At 31.6% G+C, this 24,082-nt stretch overlaps 2 protein-coding genes across 2 annotated transcripts; one reads left to right on the forward strand and one right to left on the reverse strand.

Moving 5' to 3' along the window:
- The first annotated feature begins 1,800 nt into the window (after positions 1–1,800).
- Positions 1,801–3,640, forward strand: LOC134723860 (fucolectin-like). Its single transcript, XM_063587405.1, has 3 exons — positions 1,801–2,012; positions 2,425–2,667; positions 3,422–3,640. Exons 1-3 carry the CDS (start codon positions 1,802–1,804, stop codon positions 3,637–3,639), a joined length of 672 nt encoding a protein of 223 aa, XP_063443475.1. The 5' UTR covers position 1,801; the 3' UTR covers position 3,640.
- A 3,658-nt stretch (positions 3,641–7,298) lies between these two features.
- LOC134722163 (sodium/potassium-transporting ATPase subunit alpha-like) lies at positions 7,299–22,059 on the reverse strand. Its single transcript, XM_063585729.1, has 19 exons — positions 21,780–22,059; positions 16,913–17,092; positions 16,445–16,648; positions 16,046–16,159; positions 15,465–15,599; positions 15,128–15,245; positions 14,490–14,758; positions 14,052–14,250; positions 13,545–13,656; positions 12,984–13,309; positions 12,427–12,602; positions 12,035–12,171; positions 11,638–11,855; positions 11,247–11,348; positions 10,769–11,018; positions 10,392–10,566; positions 9,715–9,845; positions 9,355–9,456; positions 7,299–8,833 (listed from the first exon to the last, which is right to left on the reverse strand). Exons 1-19 carry the CDS (start codon positions 21,810–21,812, stop codon positions 8,713–8,715), a joined length of 3,102 nt encoding a protein of 1,033 aa, XP_063441799.1. The 5' UTR covers positions 21,813–22,059; the 3' UTR covers positions 7,299–8,712.
- Between the last annotated feature and the right edge of the window lie 2,023 nt (positions 22,060–24,082).

Consider the following 24,082-nt stretch of genomic DNA (forward strand, 5'->3'; position numbering starts at 1 on the left):
TATACGGACTTGTATACGGTCTTTCGTGTATGTTTTGTGACAAGACTGATTGAATAAACAAAGGGGAATTGAGATCTTCAAAACTTGTATTCATGTGACCTTGCAAATCACGAACCTGTCAAATGGTTGATTTACGGTTCATATTAACGTGTTCTTTGTTATTGGAGAATTTGATGAATATTGAAGACCTTTGAATGATTGCCTCTGTTTAGTCAATGATATACAGAAGTCGACTTGCGTCGATTAAGAACTTGCCATTGTATAGACCTGCCAAAATTTGAAGACTACATGTTGTAATCTAAAAATTCTTTGGTTAGTTTAGGTTGGGCGGACAGGTCGGTAGGGAATTTGTGTAATCATCACATTCTACAGTTTGCGACCTATTTCCTGAAATGACTAAGACTACTGTGCTAACATGCTGGTTATGAATTATTGAATGGGTATAATAAAATTAACGGTACAAATTTTCTTGCACCAGATGCGCATTTCGACAATACATGTCTCTTATAATATATAGTACAGGTTGGTTAGTCAATGTGTAAGTTTCTTGATCAATTATAGCAAGTGTGATATGCTTTATGTGTTGTCTAACTGAGAGTTTCTTGTGTTGACTTCATAATATAGTTACGTTTATACCATCGATCCAAAAAGTGTCGAACACAATGAAAAATATGGGCATTTCACATGGAAAAAGATTCTGAATTTGACGACATCATTGATTACCTTAGCCGTGTTTGGCACAACTTTTTGGAATTTTGGATCCTCATTGCCCTTAAATTTTGCACTTGTTTGGCATTATAACTGTTTCGATATGGGCGTCACTGGTGAGTCTTATGTAGACGAAACGCCCGTCTGGCGTACTAAATTATAATCTTGGAACTTTTGATAACTATTTACAATACTGGGTCGATGCCACTGCTGGTTGACGTTTCGTCCCCGAGGGTTTCACCAGCCTAGTATATAACATGGAAAAAAAACGGTACAAAAAATCAACTTTAATATTTGGTGTCAACACCCCAGCCGGTTTTTTATCAACTACTTCTGAAACAATTTATTTTAAAACTGTTTGGATCTTTATGGCAATAGTTATCAAAGGTACCAGGATTGTAATTTAGTACGCCAGTAGCGCATTTCGTCTACATACGACTCATCAGTGACGCTCATATCAAAATATTTATCAAAAGTACCAGGATTATAATTGTATACGCCAGACGCGCGTTTCGTCTACGTCTACATAAGACTCATCAGTGACGCTCAGATCAAAATAGTTAAAAAGCCAAATAAATACAAAGTTGAAGAGCATTGAGGATTCAAAATTCCTAAAAGTTTTGCCAAATACGGCTAAGGAAATCTATCCCTGATATAACACGAATTAAAAAAATAAGGAAATTTATAAAAAAAATGACCACATTATTGATAGTCATGTCAACACCGAAGTGTTGACTACTGGGCTGGTGATACCCTCGCAAGGTTTGGTTCCAGATGACTGATAGTTCTAGTATTTTTGATAAACCGATGACATAAGAAAAGAAAATGCAATCTTGCACTTTGGGCAAGCTGAGTACAATCGAAGAGAACAGTCAGTCGAACCTGGAAACTGAAAGAGGTAGGCAAATGTTATGGCATCTTCGTTCATTTTTGCTGTTTATGGTAGGTATAACACGGAAAGAATGTATATTTCAAAGGATCAAGTTTACACAGATGGTGCTATCAAATAACAAATGATTCTTTTGCGTGACAGTTTGTTGTTTTAAACTTTTATATTTGTCAACAAATGTCTACATGACGGGCACCCTCTACAATGCTGCAAAATTCTGTAATGGGAACATTAATATTTGTGGTTTCTTTGTATACTCTGTCTTCTGGGTATCATATTACAATTTCAGGCAAAAATGGTGGAGATTATAATAAGTGTGATGATTCAAATCTACAAAAAATGATGGACTACGTTAACTCGAAAATTAAAAAACAAACACAAATACTAAAAGATGTAATCGTCAAAAACTGTCAAGGTATGTAACGTTGGGTAAAACCATTCAATATTTTAAAAATTATTAATTCAAGTTTTACTTATATTTTTTAGTTGTCCTTTCAATTTGAAGACGTATTGAATCAAAGCAACTATCCTGCATGTAACTTGTTTGGTGAGATTTTATGCATGCGATTAAGTCAATTAAAACCCTACATATTCTTTTAAATAAAACAATCAAGATTTTAAAAAAAGCTGATATCGATATAAAGAACTTACATATGTACTTTACGATATTGTTATTTTTTATATTTTCTCACTCTTTTCAAATAATACAGATTTTCTCACTCTTTGAAGATAATAAATATTTACACCAAAACGATTTTGTTGGCCCCCGAACTTTAACCATTACAAATGGAATTAATTTAAGATATAAATAATTTTCCACCAAACAGGGAGAATAAGTGAAAAATGTGTCGAAGACGTTGCACATAAAAAGCTAACAGGTCAAAGTTCAACATACAGTCCTAGTGCACAGTATAATTCTAGTCACGGTGTAGATGGACTAATGCCAAGTGGAATCGTAAATATGGTAGTTACTAACAGTGAAAGAAAACCCTTCTGGTGGGTAAACTTGGGAAGGGAATACCTAATTGAAAAAGTAGAAATGTGGAATCGTAAAGACTGTGCAATTTGTGGTAAGTGTATTCCAATAAGATGAATTGTGTTCGAAAATGCGAATGATAATAGAACTTCTTATGTGTAATACATAACGATTTTTTTATATTGTTTTATTGGAAAACGCCGGCTTAAATCTGAAAAAGAGTTTATCATCATAAATGATATCATCAATGTTTTTTCACATCGTTATAAAACATCAAAAGAATATGTTTAACGATATAGGTGTGTTCATTGTTGAATGATGTACGATATTTTATTTAGTCATTGTTTGACTATATCTGAATTCTATATTTAATGGTAGTGTGATTACCATCCCTCACAGATATTACATGGAAATCTTAAGCTCGTGTAATATGATATGTAATTTATGACAATATCCATGTTTGTAAGAAAAATGATAAGGAAAACTCCTTTAATGCCAAAAAAAAAAATAATACCAATAAATCTTGCAATTAACTTTTTCATTTGCAGAAGTTCAGTGATTTTTTTGAAATACTAAGGCTTTTCTACCTCAGGCATAGATTACTTTAGCTGTATTTGGCAAAACTTTTAGGAATGTTGGTCCTCAATGCTTTTCAACTTCGTACTTTATTTGGCCTTTTTAACTTTTTTTGAATTCGAGCGTCACTGGTGAGTCTTTTGTAGACGAAACGTGCGTCTGGCGTATATACTAAATTTAGTCCTGGTATCTATGATGAGTTTATTTAATATAAATTTCTCTGTTAAACCTCTACATATCAACATTTATTGGTACTTATGTCTTATATTTAGCTAAACGAACTCGAAACATGGATATAACTGTTGGGTCAACTTTAAACGCTATGAAGTTATGTGCACACTACAAAGGTCCAAGTCATACAGGTGAACACCTAGTTCTCGGATGTACCAAAAGAATGAGAGGCCGTTATGTCAAGCTTCAAATCCAAGAGACGGATTACTTGAATTTTCTTGAAGTCAAAGTCTTTGCTTTGAAAACTTGTTCAAATTGAAATAAAAGTAGATTTTAAAACTGTAGTGTTATATATGTATTATCATTATCAACCAAAAACGTTTTCCTCCGCCCAAGTTATAACTTGAAAACGTGGTCTATGTTATAATTTATGACTCTCGGTATTGGAATCACTCAGTGTTATTGCATAGTGTTGTCGTGTTCATTATGAAGGTTATATTGTAAAATAGATTTTTACCGTCTAAATTTCTTTGATAGCACATTTCTATTGATATATGGCTGTTTAATATAAGACCAAATGTTGAATATATGATACATTTTTTTAATGGGTGTTTCATAACAATACGGTTTGTTTTATCAGCAAGATTTATCATAGACGATTGTCAGCTTTGAATACTTTAATTATATTTATTGTGCTTCGAACCTGGCACTTTGATGCGTTTCCCTCAGTTTTAGGTTGTTACCCCGATTTTGTTTTTGTCCATGGATTTATGAGTTTTGAACAGCGGTATACTACTGTTGCCGTTATTGCTCTCCACCTTCATACTTTATTTGGCCTTTTAAACATTTTTTTATTCGAGCGTTACTGATGAGTCTACAGTAGACGCTAAAATTTCAATTCTGGTATTTATGATGAGTTTATTTGCAACAGTTTTATTTTAATGATTATGAACATGTTTTTTTCGCACTAATTGTTGCAAATTCCATGTCTTTCCTGTGAGAAAACTAGAACAGTCCTAGAAATTTCTTTTGATTTCGACTACAGGTAGTTCAGGCATAGCAAATTGTTCATGTAATGTGCTAATCAGAGATAAAATTTGCACATTAAAATTACATTCTCAGATAAATAACATGGTACCTCATACGTGTTTTTACCTTAGCCGTATCTGGCACAACTTTTTGGAATTCTTAATCCTCAATGCTCTTCAACTTTGTACTTGTTTGGTTTTATAAATATTTTGATTTGAGCGTCATTGATGAGTCTTATGTAGACGGAACGCGCGTCTGGCGTCTTAAATTATAATCCTGGTACCTTTCTACATTTGAACATGCCTGTACCAAGTCAGGAATATGACAGTTATTGTCCATTCGTTTTTTTATGTGTTTTGTCATTTGATTTTGCCATGTGATTAGGGAATTTCCGATTTGATTTTTCTAGGAGTTCAGTATTTTTGTGATTTTACTTTTTTTGTAAATAATCTGTTATGACATAATCTTTCTCTCAAATCTAGGATTTATTTAATTTCAGTTAAAAACCGAGAGCAAAGTTCACAGAAAATTAGTTTGGCAATTGCAAAATATATTTTTGCACTGTCCATGACATTGTTTTGATGACATATGCATAGAGAATGCATCAATTTCTGTATATTTATGGTCCCTTGCAACAACTCTCGAATGGACCGTCGATACGAACTGATACTTAGCCTTGTTACAATCTACATTCTATAGAGTTGTATAGTAAACAAACAAATTATTTCAGGTTTTGGTGGAGTTCGTGTGGTTGTTGTATCCCCATTTATGACACTTTGTTCACGCATCTTTGTCAATATAGTGGAATTTGATGCGACTGTCGTACAAGTGGGAGGTTTAGCGCTTTAAAACCAGGTTCAATCCACCATTTTCTGCATTTGAAAATGCCTTTACCAAGTCAGGAATATGACAGTTGGTGTCCATTCATTTGATGTGTTTTTATCATTTGATTAGGGAATTTCCGTTTTGAATTTTCCTCGGAGTTCAGTATTTTATGATTTTACTTTTTTTCCAAACATAGCAGGTGTGCTTCATGATCCTTCATAGCCAATAGGACAGACAGTTGGCTAAAATAACAGCAAAAAATGAATCAATACATAAACATGTTGGGATAATTTCCATGTATTATCACAAATTTGGTCTTTTTGAAGACTTTTAGTGTAAATTCTGTTACTTTTCTTATTCCAAAAAAAATGTTTAGAGGAGGATGGATGAATCTCAAGGACTTCGTAGTGATAAAAAGGCTTGATGGTTGGCGATCTCATTGATGTATGCTCCACATCATTTAATTTCAAACTGGGATATCGACGTTCATTTCTTATATAGAGGTTTACTCCTACTGTTTGTCGTAACTTTTATTTTGGCATTGCACAAGTCACATCACGTCTTCTTTGACTGTCCACGACATAAAAATACTTAATCCCTGGGATTGGTTTTAGTCTCTGGTGCATGATTTTTTATTATTAATTGTAGTTTGGCTTATACACTGTTGTAACTTGCTTTCAGTAACTGCGAGTTTTCTGAAATCGTACTATCATGTTAATTTGACCTGTTGATACAATTTGTAATGCTCTTTGTGATTTAATGTATATATACCAGCTTTGAAGGTGGCACGGTAGTATTTCCTGGCCCATAAGGGATAATGATAGCCTTTTTAGAATTTTTACCACTTTCTAAAATTGCAGAAAATTCTACATTCACCGTTAACTGAAGTACTTTCATTTAACTATTCAGAAATGAATTTGAATATGCATCATGACCGTTTACTTAATTTTTGCTATTTTTAAAAACCTAAGGCCACTTGTACTTTTAGGTCTTTTATGGTGCAGTGAATACAACATTTTTTAATTCTCAAAAATTCGTTTTCATCTGTAAGTAAAATTATTTCATATTTTTCTACACCTGATTCAACCCTCAGTTTGTTAAAGTATGTTCAGTTGATACTGTATTTTCTGTCCAATCAAACTGCTTGGATACATTTACCTAAGTAGGATACACAAAAGAGCAACCTAAATTCTGGAATGCAAATACTACCAGGTCACCTTAAGTGTTTGGTATGACTTAATTTTCTTTTCTGTTCTCCATTACTGTATACCTTACAACAAAATCATTTTCATATACCAGTGTACATTTTTCTTTTTGTCCAAGGTTATGGTCGTCTTTCAGATATTTTTTAACATCTCATCCCTTATTTTCTTGATTTTGCATTTATGCGTCACATAAATTAGATTTTCTGTGTTAAACACCACTTTTGGGCTAGTTTAAGGCAGACAGTTTTTATAGGTGGAGGAAGCGTGGGTGCATGCAGAAAACAACTGACCTTTGATAGTAAAACTGACAATTCTAGTAAATTAAAATTGGAGTCAAGTGCACCTGCACAAGTAAGGTTGGAACTCGCAACATCAATGTTGACGGGCTAGTGATTACAGAAGTAACTACTTAGATCACTGTGCCACTAAGCCACTATTCATTCAGTGTATGTTCACTTGTTTGTATTAATGTCTTTTGATTGAGAGTTGAGCCATTTCAATAAATAGTTGCTGGCTCGTCTTTCTATGTTGTGATGCTATACTATTGTTTTAGGTAAAGATGAAGTTTGGTTCCTATTAAAATGTTTAAACCCACTGCATTGTTTTGCACCTGCCCTGTCCTGAGGAACCTGAAGTTCAGTGGTTCGCAAGTTTCTGTGCTTTCATATAGATTATTTGTTGGCCCTTTACAGCTTGCTGTTCGAGAGATCCAAGGCTCTGTGTTGAAGACTACTTTGTTGACCTATAATGGTCAACTTTCACAAATTGCGACTAGGATGGGGAGTTGTCTCAATGGCACGCATACCACATCTTGTATCTATTTACATATTCAAAACAGCAGTTCCCAATCCAAAATGTTCCTTAGACTGATCAACTAAACCAACAGTAACATGTACTACAGATAAAACATAACACTGAATTATTTTAAAGTTTTTAATGAAATTTATTCTGTAATACATCCAGAAGAATCTGAGGTACAAAAACAGGTTCACATGAATCAGATGATATGTGACAAGTGAGATTCAAAAGGCTTCTTATTGCTCTGGAGTATTGCCTAGTTATGTTTAAAATATCACCTATACTCGTCAGCATGTAGTCACAACCAATTCAGATATACATATAAGTAGTAAGATCAACCTGTCTATGGAGAGTTTGGGTTCAGAACTTTTATCTAATAATACAGGTAGGATGATGTATAGGGAATATTTTAAACATGTCACATATTCTTTTTTCTAATCTACATTTCACAAGTACTACAACATTCTGAAGGTCCCCTGTAATATTATGTTAATTACCTTGATTATACGTTACTCTAAACTCTTCTTACAAATTTTGTATACAAAACTAATTCCCCCTAAAGGCATATGGTTTTTTTATTTTTATATTTCTCTCTGTTAAATGTTATATAGATATATTTAAATGATTTTGCTATAAGCCCCGTAACCATTATTGCACTCTGACAACAAAGGACCTTCAAACTATTACAGTAAATGTATTAAGCTAAAACCTAGACTGACATCAGCTGTATTCTTGGTTATTTCCAACAAACAATAATTATTATCAGAAATGAGATTCCATTTTCAAACTTTATAAATTTACTTATGCTCCATAATGATTCTATTCCTTATAATGATCCCCTTGACTTAATTAAATTTTGTCAGCTTTGTCATAAATCTCATTTGAACTGCTTTTCCGTATCTGAATATATTATGCCTTGAAGTTCATGTTTGTGGAATGTTAGCCAGATTATATGTACAGATATGTGAGCAATTATACAAAAAAAACATTTTGGTAAAAGACTACTTTTCTATAAAAGTTTGCATTCTACATGACATTAATACACATTCAACCAAAACATACAAATTTCAACTGTTCAACTGAATGAATCCAGATTTCCAATTTAAAATGTTGATTTCAAGTCGAATGTGAACAATAAAATAATCTGATTCTAAAAATAATAAAAAAGATGTATTTACAAATCTTACAACATACATATGGTGTGAAGATGAAGTTGGTTTATCACATGACGCATGACACATAACCACTGTGTGCATAACTCACAAAATCATTGGAAAAGAAAAACATAAAAAAATGTCATCAAATCTTACTACTACACATTCATCACCATTTTATTAAATGCAAAATAATCCTGTTACTTCGATTTCTTAATCATGCATCTTCCACAATAGTTTCAACAATATATTAAAACGGTATAATGATCTGGATAAAAATTTACTTAAGAATATCTTTAAAATGACACTTTTCAAAAAAATCTAAAATTTTTGTATCACTAAGTACAAAGTTTGTGTAGGTCTTTTTACAACACAATGTTTTTAATAGTAGGTTTCTCTCTCTACCCATCCACCAGGGTTTCGGCGCAAAATAAACTTTCTACTTTCATCATATATAAAGATGGCTAAACTGAATGGCATGGCTGGGAACCACCATGAGGCCCTGCAATGAAGAAAATAGAAAATATTATAATTTGTACAAATAAATTGCAGACAAAAATATCAACCTGAAATTATAATTGATGATATCAAACAATTGGAGGAGAAATATTATCAATAAAATTAAAACTGTAACGAAAATTAACACAAGTTAAAGAAAAGAAATCCCTTCAACTTGGAATCACAATTTTTTTTCTACACAAATTTTAGTAACCCACCCACCACGATTTAAACACATTGAAAGACTGTTTTAGCTGTAGTAAACTCTTGACACAAAAGTACATAGTTACACAGCACAAGTACAACCTCTGAACTAAACTGACCATTATGACCCTATAGATTTGGTTGAGAAACTTTATTGCAAAAGATCCTAATCATTTCTGTTATGCTAATAGTATTCCTTTACTGTAGTCCTCTATACAATAAAACCAGTACATACCTGAGGTTTTGCATACGAAGTCCCTTATCAAACCAGTACATACCTGAGGTTTTGCATACGAAGTCCCTTATCAAACCAGTACATACCTGAGGTTTTGCATACGAAGTCCCTTATCCAATCCTGGACAATAACACATAAATGCAGCAAGTGCAGTCTCAAAGAACAAACCGAATGTCATATGATGATTCCTGGAAAAAAAACAAGTAATCCGTTAAATATATGCACTGTATTCTGTATCAAAACAAAGTTACTAAAAATATAGAATATTTTTTGCTACTCCAAAAATCATTTTAATTTTAGAACATCACTTTGGAAAACTGAATATGGCTTTTTGTCTAGTGAAAATTTAAGTTCAGCATTCTAACCATAAAGCACTTCAAAATTACAATAGATATTAAAGTTTATGATGATGACCTCACCATATATCAAAACACTTGATAACTTACTTTAATCCTTGTTGAACAATGGACAATCTTCTGGTCTTGCAGATCAACAAATCAGCCCATTGTACTACGACAATGGAAACAAAGAAAGCTGTGTGGCAGGTGTATTCCAGAATCTTTCTTTGTCCATATGTCTGAAAAGATATATAGCAAATAATAATACTTTAACTTTTATAGTATAACTTATTTTAAATATGCATGTTTGGTTTTTTTATTTAACTCAATTAATTAGATGCAGGTTTACTACCATTTCAATAAAATGCTTTTACAAATCTTACAATTTTAAAATATAAAAATTTTCAGGATCAACTAATTATGTTGAACCAGTTATTGGCTTAGGGATAGTGGTTTGCAGTAAAACCTGATCAAAATATAAATTATGTTATCTTCACTTTGGATAACTAAAACAAAATTGAATTATCTCCCTTTGTATACAGCATTTGAAAAAGTGTAAAAATCAATACATAGCTGGTACTCTATTTTCTCTAATTACTTCAAGCACAAGATGTTATATTCAAAGATTTACTAAAGATTACTTTGACTTGTATTTGATGTCTGTTCTGTAATGATTGAATTGGCTTTTTAAACATCACTTTCACATTTACTTTGAAATATTTGGAACATTTGGCATTCAATTCTTAATTCTTATAAACAAGTAAAGCTTCATCTAGAAATCTTACCCATTCCTGTCCGTAAGAATCTTGTAGATCATTAACAGCCTTGGAATCCCATTCTTCACGGATACCTAACAATCTGGATACCCAGAATCCATTCTCTACCATGATGACAAAGTAGACAAAGAAACCAGCTGAAGCCTGGATCATACCAATCTGTCCATATGCCATACTGATCAATCTGGAAACAAATTAACTTATTTTAAAAAAAATTCTCACCAAAACAATCACATTTAAAATACAGGATAATAATAATCAACTTCAAAGTTCTTTTTCTTTATTGAGAAAAACAATAAGGTATTTTGTAACAAAAAATCATTAAACTATAGACTTAGAAGACAGAAAACTTCTTTATTCAATAATCAATGAATGATATGACTGACCTTTCATTTACAAGTTTGTCCTTGGTTGGATCACGAGGTTCACGCTTCATGATGTCAGATTCTGGTCCTTCATAAGCAAGGGAGATAGCGGGTACCATGTCAGTTCCTAAATCAATACACAGAATGGTGATGGTTCCTAATGGCAGGGGAATATCCAATAAGATGAAGAACAAGAATGGAGAAATTTCAGGAATGTTGGAGGTCAAAGTGTAGGCAATAGACTTCTTCAAGTTGTCAAAAATCAAACGACCTGTAAACATAAAACAATAAAATATAAAATATCAGTTCTTCTGTTATATTTTTTTTAACTATAAAACTTTTGTATTCTCAGACAGTAGAATCAGTCAGTTTTTGAAGGTAAACATAATGGTTAAGTTGAAATCGTATTTTTTATACTGTTAATGTGTAAATATATATGAAAAAATACATGCATAACAAATAACGAACTTCTTCAACAAAGATACTTATTTATACACACCTTCTTCAACACCAGTTACAATGGAGGCAAAGTTGTCATCCAACAAGATCATGTCAGCTGCTTGTTTACTGACATCACTACCAGCAATACCCATAGCAACACCTGAAAAAGGCAAAAAAAATATTGTAATATGGAACTAAAACTGTAAAACTTGTAAATATCTGCTTTGTTTTCTCCAGATACTATCAAACAACAATTTTTAAGAAAAATCTTCAATAGTTGATAATTTAACAGAATTAAAGTAGATTCAAAATTTTGCACTGTGCATGATGAATATTTGTTGAATCACAAATTCTATGATAAAATATTACTTCAAGAACAAATGTACTCTAAACTTTATGTTTAACATGAAAGACGATAAGATGTTCTGAAATCCAAAGCTAATCCTCACCAATATCAGCCTTCTTGAGAGCAGGGGAATCATTGACACCATCACCAGTTACAGCTACAATCTGTCCCTGTCTCTGACAACCTTCAACAATGATCAATTTCTGTTGGGGGGAAGTTCTGGCAAATACAATCTCAGGATGGTTCTTAAGGATCTCATCAATCTGTGCTGGGGTCATGTCACGAAGGTCAGAACCATGGACAACAGCTGCTGTAGCTTCACTGTAAACAAAAGTCATCATTAGTTTGTGAATGATTTTTTTTACTTTACTTTTCATATTCATATGCCTCATAAATAGAATTCTTGTATAGAGGAATAATTTCTAAAAGAGACTAATTAAATTTGTAAATTAGACTGTTTTTATTTCTTCAAGTATTTCAAGCAATAATCTAATACTAACGATGGTTCTACTTCTTCGATTGGACATCCACGTTCATTTGCAATATCTTCAACAGTCTTGCTTCCTTCAGAAATGATACCAACACCCTTAGCAATAGCCTTAGCTGTGATTGGATGATCACCAGTAACCATGATAACCTAGAAAAGTAAGGAATTCAAGTCATTATATGTATTGACCATTTGTATTTTTTAAATTCATATATTCATTAAATTATAATCCTGAAGATTAAAGAACTTATTCCTTGAAATTTTTAAATACTTTTTTGTGTAATAAAGTTGAGGGTTTGAAAGTGTATTCATAAAATATCAAATTCAAAAATCTTATATTGAACAAATAATGTACATTTGTTTTTGTGCTAATGTTAAAGTGACCCGATGTTGTGTTTTCCTCACCTTAATACCAGCACTTCTACATTTTCCTACAGCATCGGGTACAGCAGCCCTAGGTGGATCAATCATAGACATTAGTCCCACAAATCTCAATCCAGACAACGGGAAGTTCTCTTCTTCAGGGTCAAAGTTGTAACCCATAGGGTATTGGTCAGCTGGCATGTAATAATCACAGAATCCTACAAACAGTAAACACTTATGTAAAGCCATGTATTCTATATCAATCAGTAAGATGTATTTCACACAGATAACAGGTTTATCTTATATTTGTGTAGTTTCTTTTTCTACTAGAACTAAATGTCTTGAATATTTCAGCTTAGAAATTTAGTAAAGCTGATTTGTCAATAGAATAAGAAAGCAATGTCATAAACTAAAGGATTTAATGTGTATCATTATCATGTAAATATTTAATGGCTGAAAAAATTAAAATAAATTCTGATATAAGTATTTAGTCAACTAATAACAATATAACCGTATCTTGACAGGATCTACTTTAAACAAACAAAACAAATAATAAGTTTTGATCTTGTATATGCTTTTCAATTTCTAAATAATCTTACCCAAAACTCTTTCTCCAAGACCTCCTAATTCCATGTAGGCAGTGTTGAAATATTCCCTGAAGTTGTCGTCCAATGGAATCTCTTTGCCTTGAAACAAGACACTCCCACATCTGTCGAGGATTCTTTCAGGTGCACCTTTCATCACCAAGAGATATCGTGGATCGTTAGGATTATTTGTCTCGTGAATAGATACTTGGTATTTGTTAGTAGAATTGAAGGGAATTTCACAGACTTTCTTGTGCTTGCCTCTGAATTCAGTGACTTTCCCAATAGACAATTCAACACACTTCAATAAAGCAGATTCTGATGCATCACCCATACACTCTCTGAAAAACAAACAAATGAATACTAAGTGTTATCAACCTTCTATTCACTTATATCTATCAGGAGGATTTCAAAGAAACAGAATAAAAAATATTCAAACTGTTTTTTTTTTCATATTTATCCTTTTTAATGAAATTAATTTAACTTGTATAGAGATTGTTTTTGTATTTAACACTCAAGTGTTTGATGTATGATATTGGTTTATCTGTCTGTATTATGTCTTTTAAGGTACTGTACCTCTTTAATACAGGAACATTATCTTGGCCTCCTTTGAATTCAGCACGGTTACACAACATAGAAATTCTTGACAAAGCCATCCACGACTCATCTGCTCTTCCGTATGTAGCGTCTGAAAAAAATAATTTGTTTTTATCTTCAATTCTGTTGTAATACATGTAACTGATATACAATAGTAAATCAGACCATTAATATTTAATAAGCATAAAACAATCCTAGGCAATTATATTGCAATAAATGTAGCTAACATTTAATAACAGACAAATCTAATTACAGTTAAAATTATCAACCAAAGGTGCCTTTAAAATTGTAAGCGTAGGCATAATGTTGTCTCAGTGGCAACCATACCACATCTTCTTTTACATTGAATGAAAATTAAACATTCATTTCAGCTCAAGTCTGTACACCCACAAGTAAGCATTAGCAATTTTGCTCATAATCATGTATGAGAATGAAAACATGTTACTTTAACTAATTATAGTTGGTGAAGATATGTTGTTAACTTACTTGTCTGATCATCACTGGTATCAGCCTCAACAATTTTACCATCAAACCACATGTGAGCAACTGTCATTCTGTTTTGTGTCAAGGTACCAGTCTTATCTGAGCAAATGGTTGATGTGGATCCTAGAGTCTCTACAGCTTCCAAATTCTTTACCAAACAGTTCTTGCTAGCCATACGTTTGGCTGTCAGTGTCAAACATACCTACAAAAAGAAAATGTTATTCAAATGTAAATCAACCACTCCAGCACAAGTTAACAGAATCCAGGAGGTCAGTCTCACAACTAGATTAAGCACACGTTTTTTTAACATTGCAGTTAATTTAGTTGTTAATAACAATTATGTCTAATTTTTACTTTATGCTACTTGCGTTTTCAATTTTTTCCCCTGCAAGTTGTAGGAAAAAAATAACCCCAATTAATTATACATGTGAGATAACTTACAGTGACAGTTGCCAAGAGACCTTCGGGTACATTAGCTACGATGATACCAATCAAGAAGATAACAGCGTCCAACCAGAAATATCCCAAGATAAATGCAATGATAAAGAATGATACTCCTAAGAATACAGCTACACCAGTGATAATATGGATAAAATGAGCAATCTCCTTAGCAATAGGTGTTGCTCCAACTTCCAATCCAGAGGCCAAGTTAGCAATACGTCCCATCACAGTGGTGTCACCAGTTCTTATAACAATACCTCTACATGTTCCTGAAAAATATCAAGAAATTGTAAATTCACATAATCTTTATAAATTTCCTCATCTCCCTTCTACTGTTTGATTTTTTCAAATTGTATTTAAAGGCATTTGTGAGATGTTGTCGAAATTGTGAGATGTTGTCAAAATGTATTTCAAAAAAATTGTGTGATCTTGTCAAATTGTATTTTAAAACAATTGTGTGATCTTGTCAAAATGTATTTATGAGCATCTGTGGGATAATCTTCAAATGGACAGATTTCCATTTAAATTAAAATCAAAATTCAGAACAGATTACAAAGTTCCTGTAAAAAACACACAAATATCTTTTTTTGTTAACAATACAGATTTTTTTATAAAGTAATATTTGATGGATATAATACCTTCTACAGCATTGGTAGAAAAGAAAGCAATATTCTTAGTTTCTAGAGGATTTTCATTGGTGAAGTCAGCATTTCTGGTCTGTGGTTCAGATTCTCCTGTCAGTGAGGAATTGTCAACCTGTAATTCAAAATATCAAACTGTAAACAAAATTCAAACAGTCGAAATATTACTGTTGTTAGCTTTACAATCCAAATGAAAAAGTGCTTTCATCTTTTTAAAATTGATATAAATAAATTTGTCTATAGATTTCATTAATATCAGCAATCTATATTCTAACCTAGTCAAAATCAGCCAATTAGTATAAATGTAAAACAACAATTATCTTAAATGACCTACCTTGAAACTGTGAGCTACAATGACTCTGACATCAGCAGGAACTCTGTCTCCAAACTTGACGTCCACTATATCTCCTAATGCAATCTCTTCAGCTTTAATTTCATATGTATTTCCACTTCGGAGTACTCTTGCATACTACAGAAAAAAATATCAATTCTTTATAACAAAATATATGATCTGCTCCAGGTTATATTAAACTTTTTCTTGGAATTTCTCCTTGAATTTTTCAAAATCAATGTGGAAAAAGAATTTGGCATAAAAAAATATATTCAGTGTTTTATTTGCAATAACATCAGCAAACTAAACAAAACATTTAATTCACATATTTTTTGTTTAGGCTCATAAAATGTTTAACTCAACAGAGCAATTGGGTAGAGGAAATAATAATTACAAGTGTCTCTAATCATAGGAAGTTGTCTCTTTCAGTTCACGAGCTAAACTATTGCATATTAACCCTTTTTTGTGCAAAATAATATTTTATAAGATTTGTTTATAAGTTTAAACTTTCTCTTCTATTCAATCAATCCTTCATCCAGTTACAAATTAAAACAAAAACTTATGGTATATATTTTTATACATACTTGTGGAACCATGTTTTTAAAGGAATCCATAATTCTTGAACTTTTGGCTTCTTGGTAATAAGAGAAACAACCAGTGACAACTACTACAGCTGTTAATACAACACCTAAATATAACTGCAAAATACAAAGAAAACATGTTATAATTATTGCACCTAAAATACATTAATAAGAGCCCAGAATTCTTTAATAAATATATAACATATTCATATTGTACAAAGACTTTGACTTGGAAAAAAGAGAATATATAGCTTTGGTTTTTATTTAAGGAAATGTCTAGGCTATATGTTTATTTTTGAACCATTGATTTTCTATATTGTAAAATAAATCTAATGTTCTTTTTTTTGTCAAATTACAAGTTAACATAAAAACTCTGATATTATATGATTTGTGCCTACTTACATTATCACCTGGTGGACTTTCATCTTGAGAAGCTTGAATAGAATAAGCTATAAAACATAAAATAGCTCCTATCCATAGTAGTAAAGAGAACCCAGTAAACAATTGCTTACAAAACTTCACCCACTCCGGAGTTGTAGGCGGCGGCGTTAGAGAATTTGGACCATCTCTTTCTAAGATACGTTTTGCTTCTTCTAAACTCAAACCCTGTAATAAAACAAACAATATTCTATCATTTTGGTTCTTTTAATGATATTAGGTATTTATAAGTATTTCTTAAGACAACGATGCCTATAACTTAAATGTATTTATTTTTAGATTAGAACCTTGCTCTGAACTATCAGCTACCCTACTATAACCAACAAATTAAATGCTGCTATATAAACCTCTTTAATCTGGTCAGATAACATTTTCTGATCTTCCTGTATTTTAATTTATTATTTATTAAGTGATATTTAAACAGATATATACCGTATTGGGATCAGATCCTAGTCTTTCATATAATTCAGGAAGTGGTATTTTATGCTCATCCATTTCCAATTCTTGTTTAAGTTCATCAAGATTTTCCTTCTTCTTGGTCTTTTTGGATTTTTTCTTGCCATCATCTCCTCCGGGTGTGACAGCATATCTGTAACTGTCTGCCCTCTTGTCCTACAAACAAATATAGAAAATGTTAACTTATGGAAGAAGTACTGATCAAGGTTGATGAATCAGCCATTTAAATTTTAATGCAGTTAAATAAGGAACCATGTCTCAGAGCTGTTTCATTGGTACATATTGCTAATTTCATTGGTACATATTGCTGATTTCACATATGGAATTTAGATCCCTTTTGATCATTTAGCCTGATCAATAATTTGCAACTCTGATTCTATATAAAAACATTGATTATGAAGTTAATTTTCAGCAATAATTATTTTATTTTAAGTATTTTATGAACAGTTCCTCAATGCTGACTTTTATTTCATAATTTCATTTGGAAATATAAAGTAAACGATTGTTTCATATCCAGTTTGTACAATTAAAAATCTTATGACAAAAGGATTATAGTTTTCTTTACTGCTTTGGATCATTGCAAAAAAATTGCATGCATACAAAACTTATTGACTTTCAACCAAACCATTGTTGACTAAAGTTAACCATGTTAGCTATGGTAAAAAAAAAGATGGAATATAAAATTTAAACTGATTCTTTAATAATAACATAACAGTTGTTATACATGTTAAATGTAAGCATTTTTATTGCAGAAGTTTTGTCAGTATCTCTTTTGAAATTGAAGTTACATGTACTGCCTTGCTTGAAATTCAATTGAGATCTACAGTGTGTTATATACCCAGTCTTCACGCTGAGTGGCAGCCTAGGCTAGTAAAATTGTGTTGGGCCTGTAAAAATCATATCTACAGGCCAACAGAATCTAACTAAAACTTATGTATCACAATTAATCAAAGGTATATAAAAAAATTTAAAGCCCAGACAAATAATGTTATAATCAATTATGATAACCTACTGTGATAAATTGACAGACCTATTATGACATTATGTCCCAGCTCAGTACACTGATGAATAATTTAACATTATGTCTTCAATAATAAGATGAATACATTTTTCACCTTCAATAAAAATTTAACCTTAATGTAGACAAAAAATGTTTCAGTAGGTTTTTGAAGCAGTTACAATAAAATAAATATTTGTGAAAAATCTATAATGAATGTTATTTAAAACTACTTGCTTTAATGTCAGGGCATTGATTATGACATTAACAATGAGGATACAATTCTGTGTTGACTCAGAATATTGACATTGAAGACAAACTACCAGTTAACCTTATTTTACCTTATTTGTTAGGTGATAAGTTCACTTACAGTGTACATAAGTTTACTTTGTAAACAGCTGATATCAAACTATCATAAACATTTTATTCCTTTAAAATATTTAGCAAATAATGAAACTAATTTTATCAACAAAATGTTTCACCAATCAAGCAGAAATTCTACTTATCACTGTTTTTATGTAACAACAAAGGGATCTTAAAATCTCATTGTTATCAACAATGTCATTATCTTTTTTAACATTTTGTTAAATTCATGTAATAGTTTATCACACTTAGTGTAAACATTACATCACCATCAATACTTTAAGATAAACCCCTAACAAAGGACATTATGTCATAAAGGTTGACATTGTGTATAATAATTCCCACAACACACAAGCATTATGTAGTACATGTACATTTTATTTATGTTTTCTAGATATATTTTGAAGTGGAGAATAAAAGGGGGATAAAAATCCAGCACATGTAGACATTATTGATGTTAATAACTGATCTGAACTTAGCTGCCAGGAGAGTGATTGAAGTTTTTCACTATAAAAGCATAATGAGAAACACAGGATCAATTATCTGCTTGTCTGATATTGATCTACATTACCTACTATGAAAATTAATCTTAAAACTTATTGAAAATAAGCCAGTTACTCTACCGAAAGAATCAATAATCTACCTAAATGTTTATCTCAAACATATTTCCTCACAAATGCACTAAGATATACAAACAAAATCAGATATTTTTAGTGCTTTTGTTGGCCTTAAGTTTTGCCATGTGTTTTTAAATTCTAAACCTTATCTTATTTCTATTATACTTTTATACATGTACATGGTACAAAAAAGCTTTACACCATATTGCGATTAGGATTGATTAATAATTTATTTGAATAATTAATTATAAAAAATATTGGATGTTTCCCATGAATCAGAGGGTACAAAAAATGTATATGGATCTTGAAAGAGAAAAAGTTTTCCATCTACATGATCTAAGGACCCTCCTGCCAAATTATTACAATAACTATGCCACTGTACAGACATGTTTAGATAAAACTAGAAACCCCAACTAAGCATCAACATTGTCATATCACTAAAACTGCTCTCACACAATGAAATTTTAAGAACAACATTTTAAGAGAAAATTACATTTTAATAAAATAAAAAAAAATATACCTTAATTAATATAATGTAAGAATGTTTCCTACATTGATAATGATTTCTCTTTTACAGTTGTAACAAAATCCAATTGGCCATCGATTAATTTTAAAGTAAATACATTTTGTACATGCATGTACATTTACAATGTATATTCAACCTACATCAAAGAACTTATACATGTGTACAGGTATATAAATCTGGCTGTTAGTTTCTTGTTTTATTTGTTTTTACATTGTGTGTTTGTCATTCAATGCCTTTCATAGCTTGCTTCATCGTATGGATTTGCCTTAATTGACAATGGTTGAAGGTCATAGAGGTTATTCATTTAGTTGGTATTTTCTGTGATTTTGTCTCGGGTTGAGAGCTGTCTCATCTGCTATTGTATCATATCTTATTTTGATAAATTGTGGTATTCTAGATTGTTGTCTTGACAAACTATGACAATATTTGTTAGTCTTCTTGGCCTGTTGTAGCCTGTAATATGTTTATTTTCTCTAGTATTTGTGGTCTGCACCAAGGATTCACTCAAGCTGGTGCTAGAATTGTTTAGACCCACACCACATATCAGTAAAGATATACGTGTAACTTCATATAGATAGGTTGAAGGTCAAAACTTTAACAAGTAAATCAGTACTATCAAAAGTTTTGAAGTTATATTTAATTGTAAAAGATGGAAAAGAAGAGGACAGGGATACAGAAAACATTAATCAGGGAGTCTAGGGGTAACCTAGAAAACCTTGCAAACAAAAAACTTAACTAGTCTTAGCTCCTTCAATGTCCTTTTGTCATGATACATTGTACCTGAATATTCATGGTTAAACCATTTTTAAATATTAAGATCACCAGTTGAATTGAAATGCATGTCTCCGAAAAAAATAATTCAAGGAAAAGCACATACAGGTGAGACACGAATCAATCAACACCAAATTTACTAACTGGATTTGAACATGCTGCATTGTGTCTATATTCTGACAAAAGATTACTTTGCAGCATAATTCAGAGTTCTCACTTAGGACAGTCAATGCCCATGAATTTACTTAACTACTTGAATGAATTTTAAAAGTGCAAAGTTGAATATTCTTAAGAAGAAAAAAGTAAAAAAAATTAGTTGGAGGTCAAATTGTTTATAATATTAATGTGCATCTTAAATGTCAAATGAATTGTACATGTATGTTTTAAAAGCTTTAAATGATGTTTCTTAAAACATGTTGGTTTGTGGAGTGAAATTAAGTAGACCATAGTTTAGTTTAGTTTCAACAGAATTTATTAATGAAGAATTACAAGATAAAATATTACAATGTTACATAAAGTTCAAATATTGGATTCAAGAATGTCTTGGGAAAAACTTATATACATCCATCTCCATAGTTTAGGGTTAGACTGGCATGTGCTTTTTAGTTCTAAATCTTTGGAATGATAAGAAACATGCTTTCATCTCATGATTTCTTTCATCTATTAAACGTTAAACATCAACAATAAACGACCTGTATAAATAGTGTATGTTTGGTGTTGATAAAATTGGTTCAATGTTCATCGCTGAATTGATATATAATTTGGGTAGTCACTATTTATAAGGAACTTTGCAACTAGTTGAAAGTTCCATGCAAAATTTTCAACTGTAATTACATCACTAGCAATGAGTATACACAAAGTATTGACATAATAATGAAATAAGTTCACATGTGTCCATATATTTGCTATTTATTATAAATTAAGAAACTATAATTCGTAGACCTAAGTTCTACACACTTGTGTCATTTTACTATAATACTTCAATGCTACAATGAACTAACGAAAAAGATACTGTGTGATATGGTTCAGTGAAAAACGTCAAATGACCTCCAAATGCTGAGGGAAATGACCTTTTGATTAACCATGTTATTCTGTTTTTTTAGAGCGGTTACAAAACTTGCTTTAGTAAAAATTTTAATCGTAGATGGTTACGACAGTACAGTTCACGTTATCATTCTTTTGCTGTTTGGGGAAAATTGTGAATGCATCGGTAAATGCATCAGAATCAATCAATATGGATCCGGGTGATAAGTAGGTCACTACACATTTCCCAATGAATACAGTTAAATGACTCAAAGCACAATGAATATACTTGAAATAGTTTTTCTCAGACGAATACCAAAATGTTTAAAGCAATACACTTGTTATAATACAGTAATAAATTTCTGAGGACCGGCACAATGCCACAAAGTTGAGGCGGCCGCAAATATTCCCCAAAACGTAACGTTTTACCAAGATGTGTGTACTTAAAATAAAAGTAGAAAAATGCTAATGGTTAGTCTGGCATGCAGTGAGTTAAATCATACCATTTTCTTAATTATTTAAGCAAAATAAATGGTTAATATTTACCTCTTTAGACTTGGAAACCTTCGTCGACGCCATCGTGTCCGACGGTCACTGCAATGGAAAGCTTGATGTGAGGAACCAATGAAAATTACGAATTCTGTGACGTCAACACACTGACTCTGACATTTTTAAATGGAATTGCGAAATAATCACCTAAAATTCCTTCGGATTGCAAATTGTTTTATTTCAAAATAAGAACAGAATTTTATTTTTATCCTGTATTCTCTAAAATATTTTTTATAAACTGATTATTCGAAAGTAAAGAGTATAATGAAGTCACGTGATAATGCAATTTCTTTTGCCACGCCTCCTTTGCCCCTCGGCAATAAATTTTGTGTCACTTTTACAGGTGAATTTTGTATTTGCAAGGACGTTCGTTTGCCCTTGACTAATATTATTTTACAATGTCACAAATTATGAAAGGACACAAGAAAGACTATATGATAATTTGAATCCCTTTCCTCGTCTTCCTGTGATGAAGTGCACTAGCTGTTTATTATTAAGACACACTTTATTGAACTTAATTTATGTTTATTTGGAATAAATTATAACAGTAGCGGATCCAGAGCCGGGGGTTGGAACTGCAACACTCTTTTTTGGGGGACGAGCAAAACAGTTTGAATAGGGACTTAAAGTTGGACCCCCATTTTATTAAATCTTGTTATTCACATTTTCCAATAGCACTCAGAGTTCAAATACATTTTTCTCTTTGAATAACTTAATAAGAAAAAAACCACGCCGTAAGATTTAATTTACAAAAATAGTTATAATACAAGATATTTTATTAAAAAGTTATACTGTACATGAATAATACATGATTTATAGCGGCAAATGAAACTGTCACACAATAGCTTAAAAGTAAATTGGACCTGGACAGGGACAGGGAATTTATCCACAGGCAAATTAATTTATGTAAGATCATGCAATATTTGATGTGTCCTGCAGGTGAATTGTTACGACATCATTGAAAAATTGACGGGGATTATCCTGTCTGAATAAATATGATATGTAATTGTTATTTTATTTCTCAAAGCTATTATATCTTTGTATTTACTACAGCTTAATTTCCCTTTGACACTGACTTGTTAATATATAGAACTCCAACTGGTATATTACATAATCATTATGATAATTTTGATAATCACGATAAAAGTTATCTAAAGATTTATTAACTTCAAAAGTGTCAATTAGCCGTTATTCTTTGAAATCGTCGTTTATGGATTTAGATGAGACACACAAAGAAGCGAATATTATGAGAGTAAAAGAATAATCAGTAGGAGCAACTTATTTTAAATGACAAAATAGTACCCGTCCTATTTAGTATGGACAATTATAGTATATATGATCTGTGCTGACATGTTAACATTATGTCTTCTTTCTTCACAAAAACTATAAAATGATGGTTACGATGGACGACAAACAGTTAATTGATTACCCCGGCTCTCCCTCTCCAGTTATTTCCACTGTCACATTTATAATAAATGATAATTTACATGTTACACAACTGGTACATGTCAAGTTACGATTAATGTTTTAGTTAAGACACGAGAAACACAAACCTTAGTGTTTCAATATTGAAGAAACCGGAGAAAGAGACATATTTTGCTTTAATTGCAAATTTCCGAAAACACATTAATTAATGTTCTTTTGAATATAATAAACATCTATCTGTCTCTTGTAAATTAGATGGAAACATAAATAGCTGTTAATATATATCAAGAGCAAAACCTCGATACAGATATATAACTGGGAAACAAAGGGCTAACAAGGAAGAGGGAGAGAGAGCGACCATTCCAAACTAAATGAAAAATAGGACTCTGATTTCGCACTTTCTTTTTTTATTTTTCGACAGGTAAGCCTGGTAAATGTTGGTATAACGGAAGAAATTTGTATTTTTTTTTTTTATCTGTTTTACACCTACGCTGTGCGGTCAGGTGTACCAGGTACAATGTTAAATTTAGGTTAAGTGAAACAAAAACGACAACCCTTCCCCACAACTCTTTTATGCAGTACTAGATATATAAAAAAAATCCAGGAAACACCAGGAACACATGCCAAACAAAATGCTATATCTTTTATATTGTTAACATATACTTGTTTTCTCACCGTATATTTGTCATTTATGGTACAAGAAGTTTGACATTCGCCGTAGGTGTAGGTGACATTTATAATAAGTTGTAATACGACCGGGCAATGCTGGTTAAACTTGTCTAGTCAGTTTTTATAATTCAGTGACCCTACCTTTCCGGGGATGCGGGTAACAAGGGTACGCATATGATTTACAACATTACGTATTTTAAAATAAA

This window comes from Mytilus trossulus, chromosome 6 (assembly GCF_036588685.1).
Source record: "Mytilus trossulus isolate FHL-02 chromosome 6, PNRI_Mtr1.1.1.hap1, whole genome shotgun sequence".
Classification (NCBI taxonomy): domain Eukaryota; kingdom Metazoa; phylum Mollusca; class Bivalvia; order Mytilida; family Mytilidae; genus Mytilus; species Mytilus trossulus.

Bases quoted from the DNA above. Each gene is read 5' to 3' on its own strand.
- LOC134723860 (XM_063587405.1), top strand. From the start codon at position 1,802: ATGCTGCAAAATTCTGTAATGGGAACATTAATATTTGTGGTTTCTTTG. The intron at 2,013-2,424 runs GTATGTAACGTT...TCCACCAAACAG, and splicing joins AATCGTCAAAAACTGTCAAG to GGAGAATAAGTGAAAAATGT. The intron at 2,668-3,421 runs GTAAGTGTATTC...TCTTATATTTAG, and splicing joins TAAAGACTGTGCAATTTGTG to CTAAACGAACTCGAAACATG.
- LOC134722163 (XM_063585729.1), bottom strand. From the start codon at position 21,812: ATGGCGTCGACGAAGGTTTCCAAGTCTAAAGAG. The intron at 14,251-14,489 runs GTAAGTTATCTC...TTCTTTTTGTAG, and splicing joins GTCTCTTGGCAACTGTCACT to GTATGTTTGACACTGACAGC. The intron at 11,856-12,034 runs GTTAGTATTAGA...TTTTGTTTACAG, and splicing joins ATCGAAGAAGTAGAACCATC to TGAAGCTACAGCAGCTGTTG.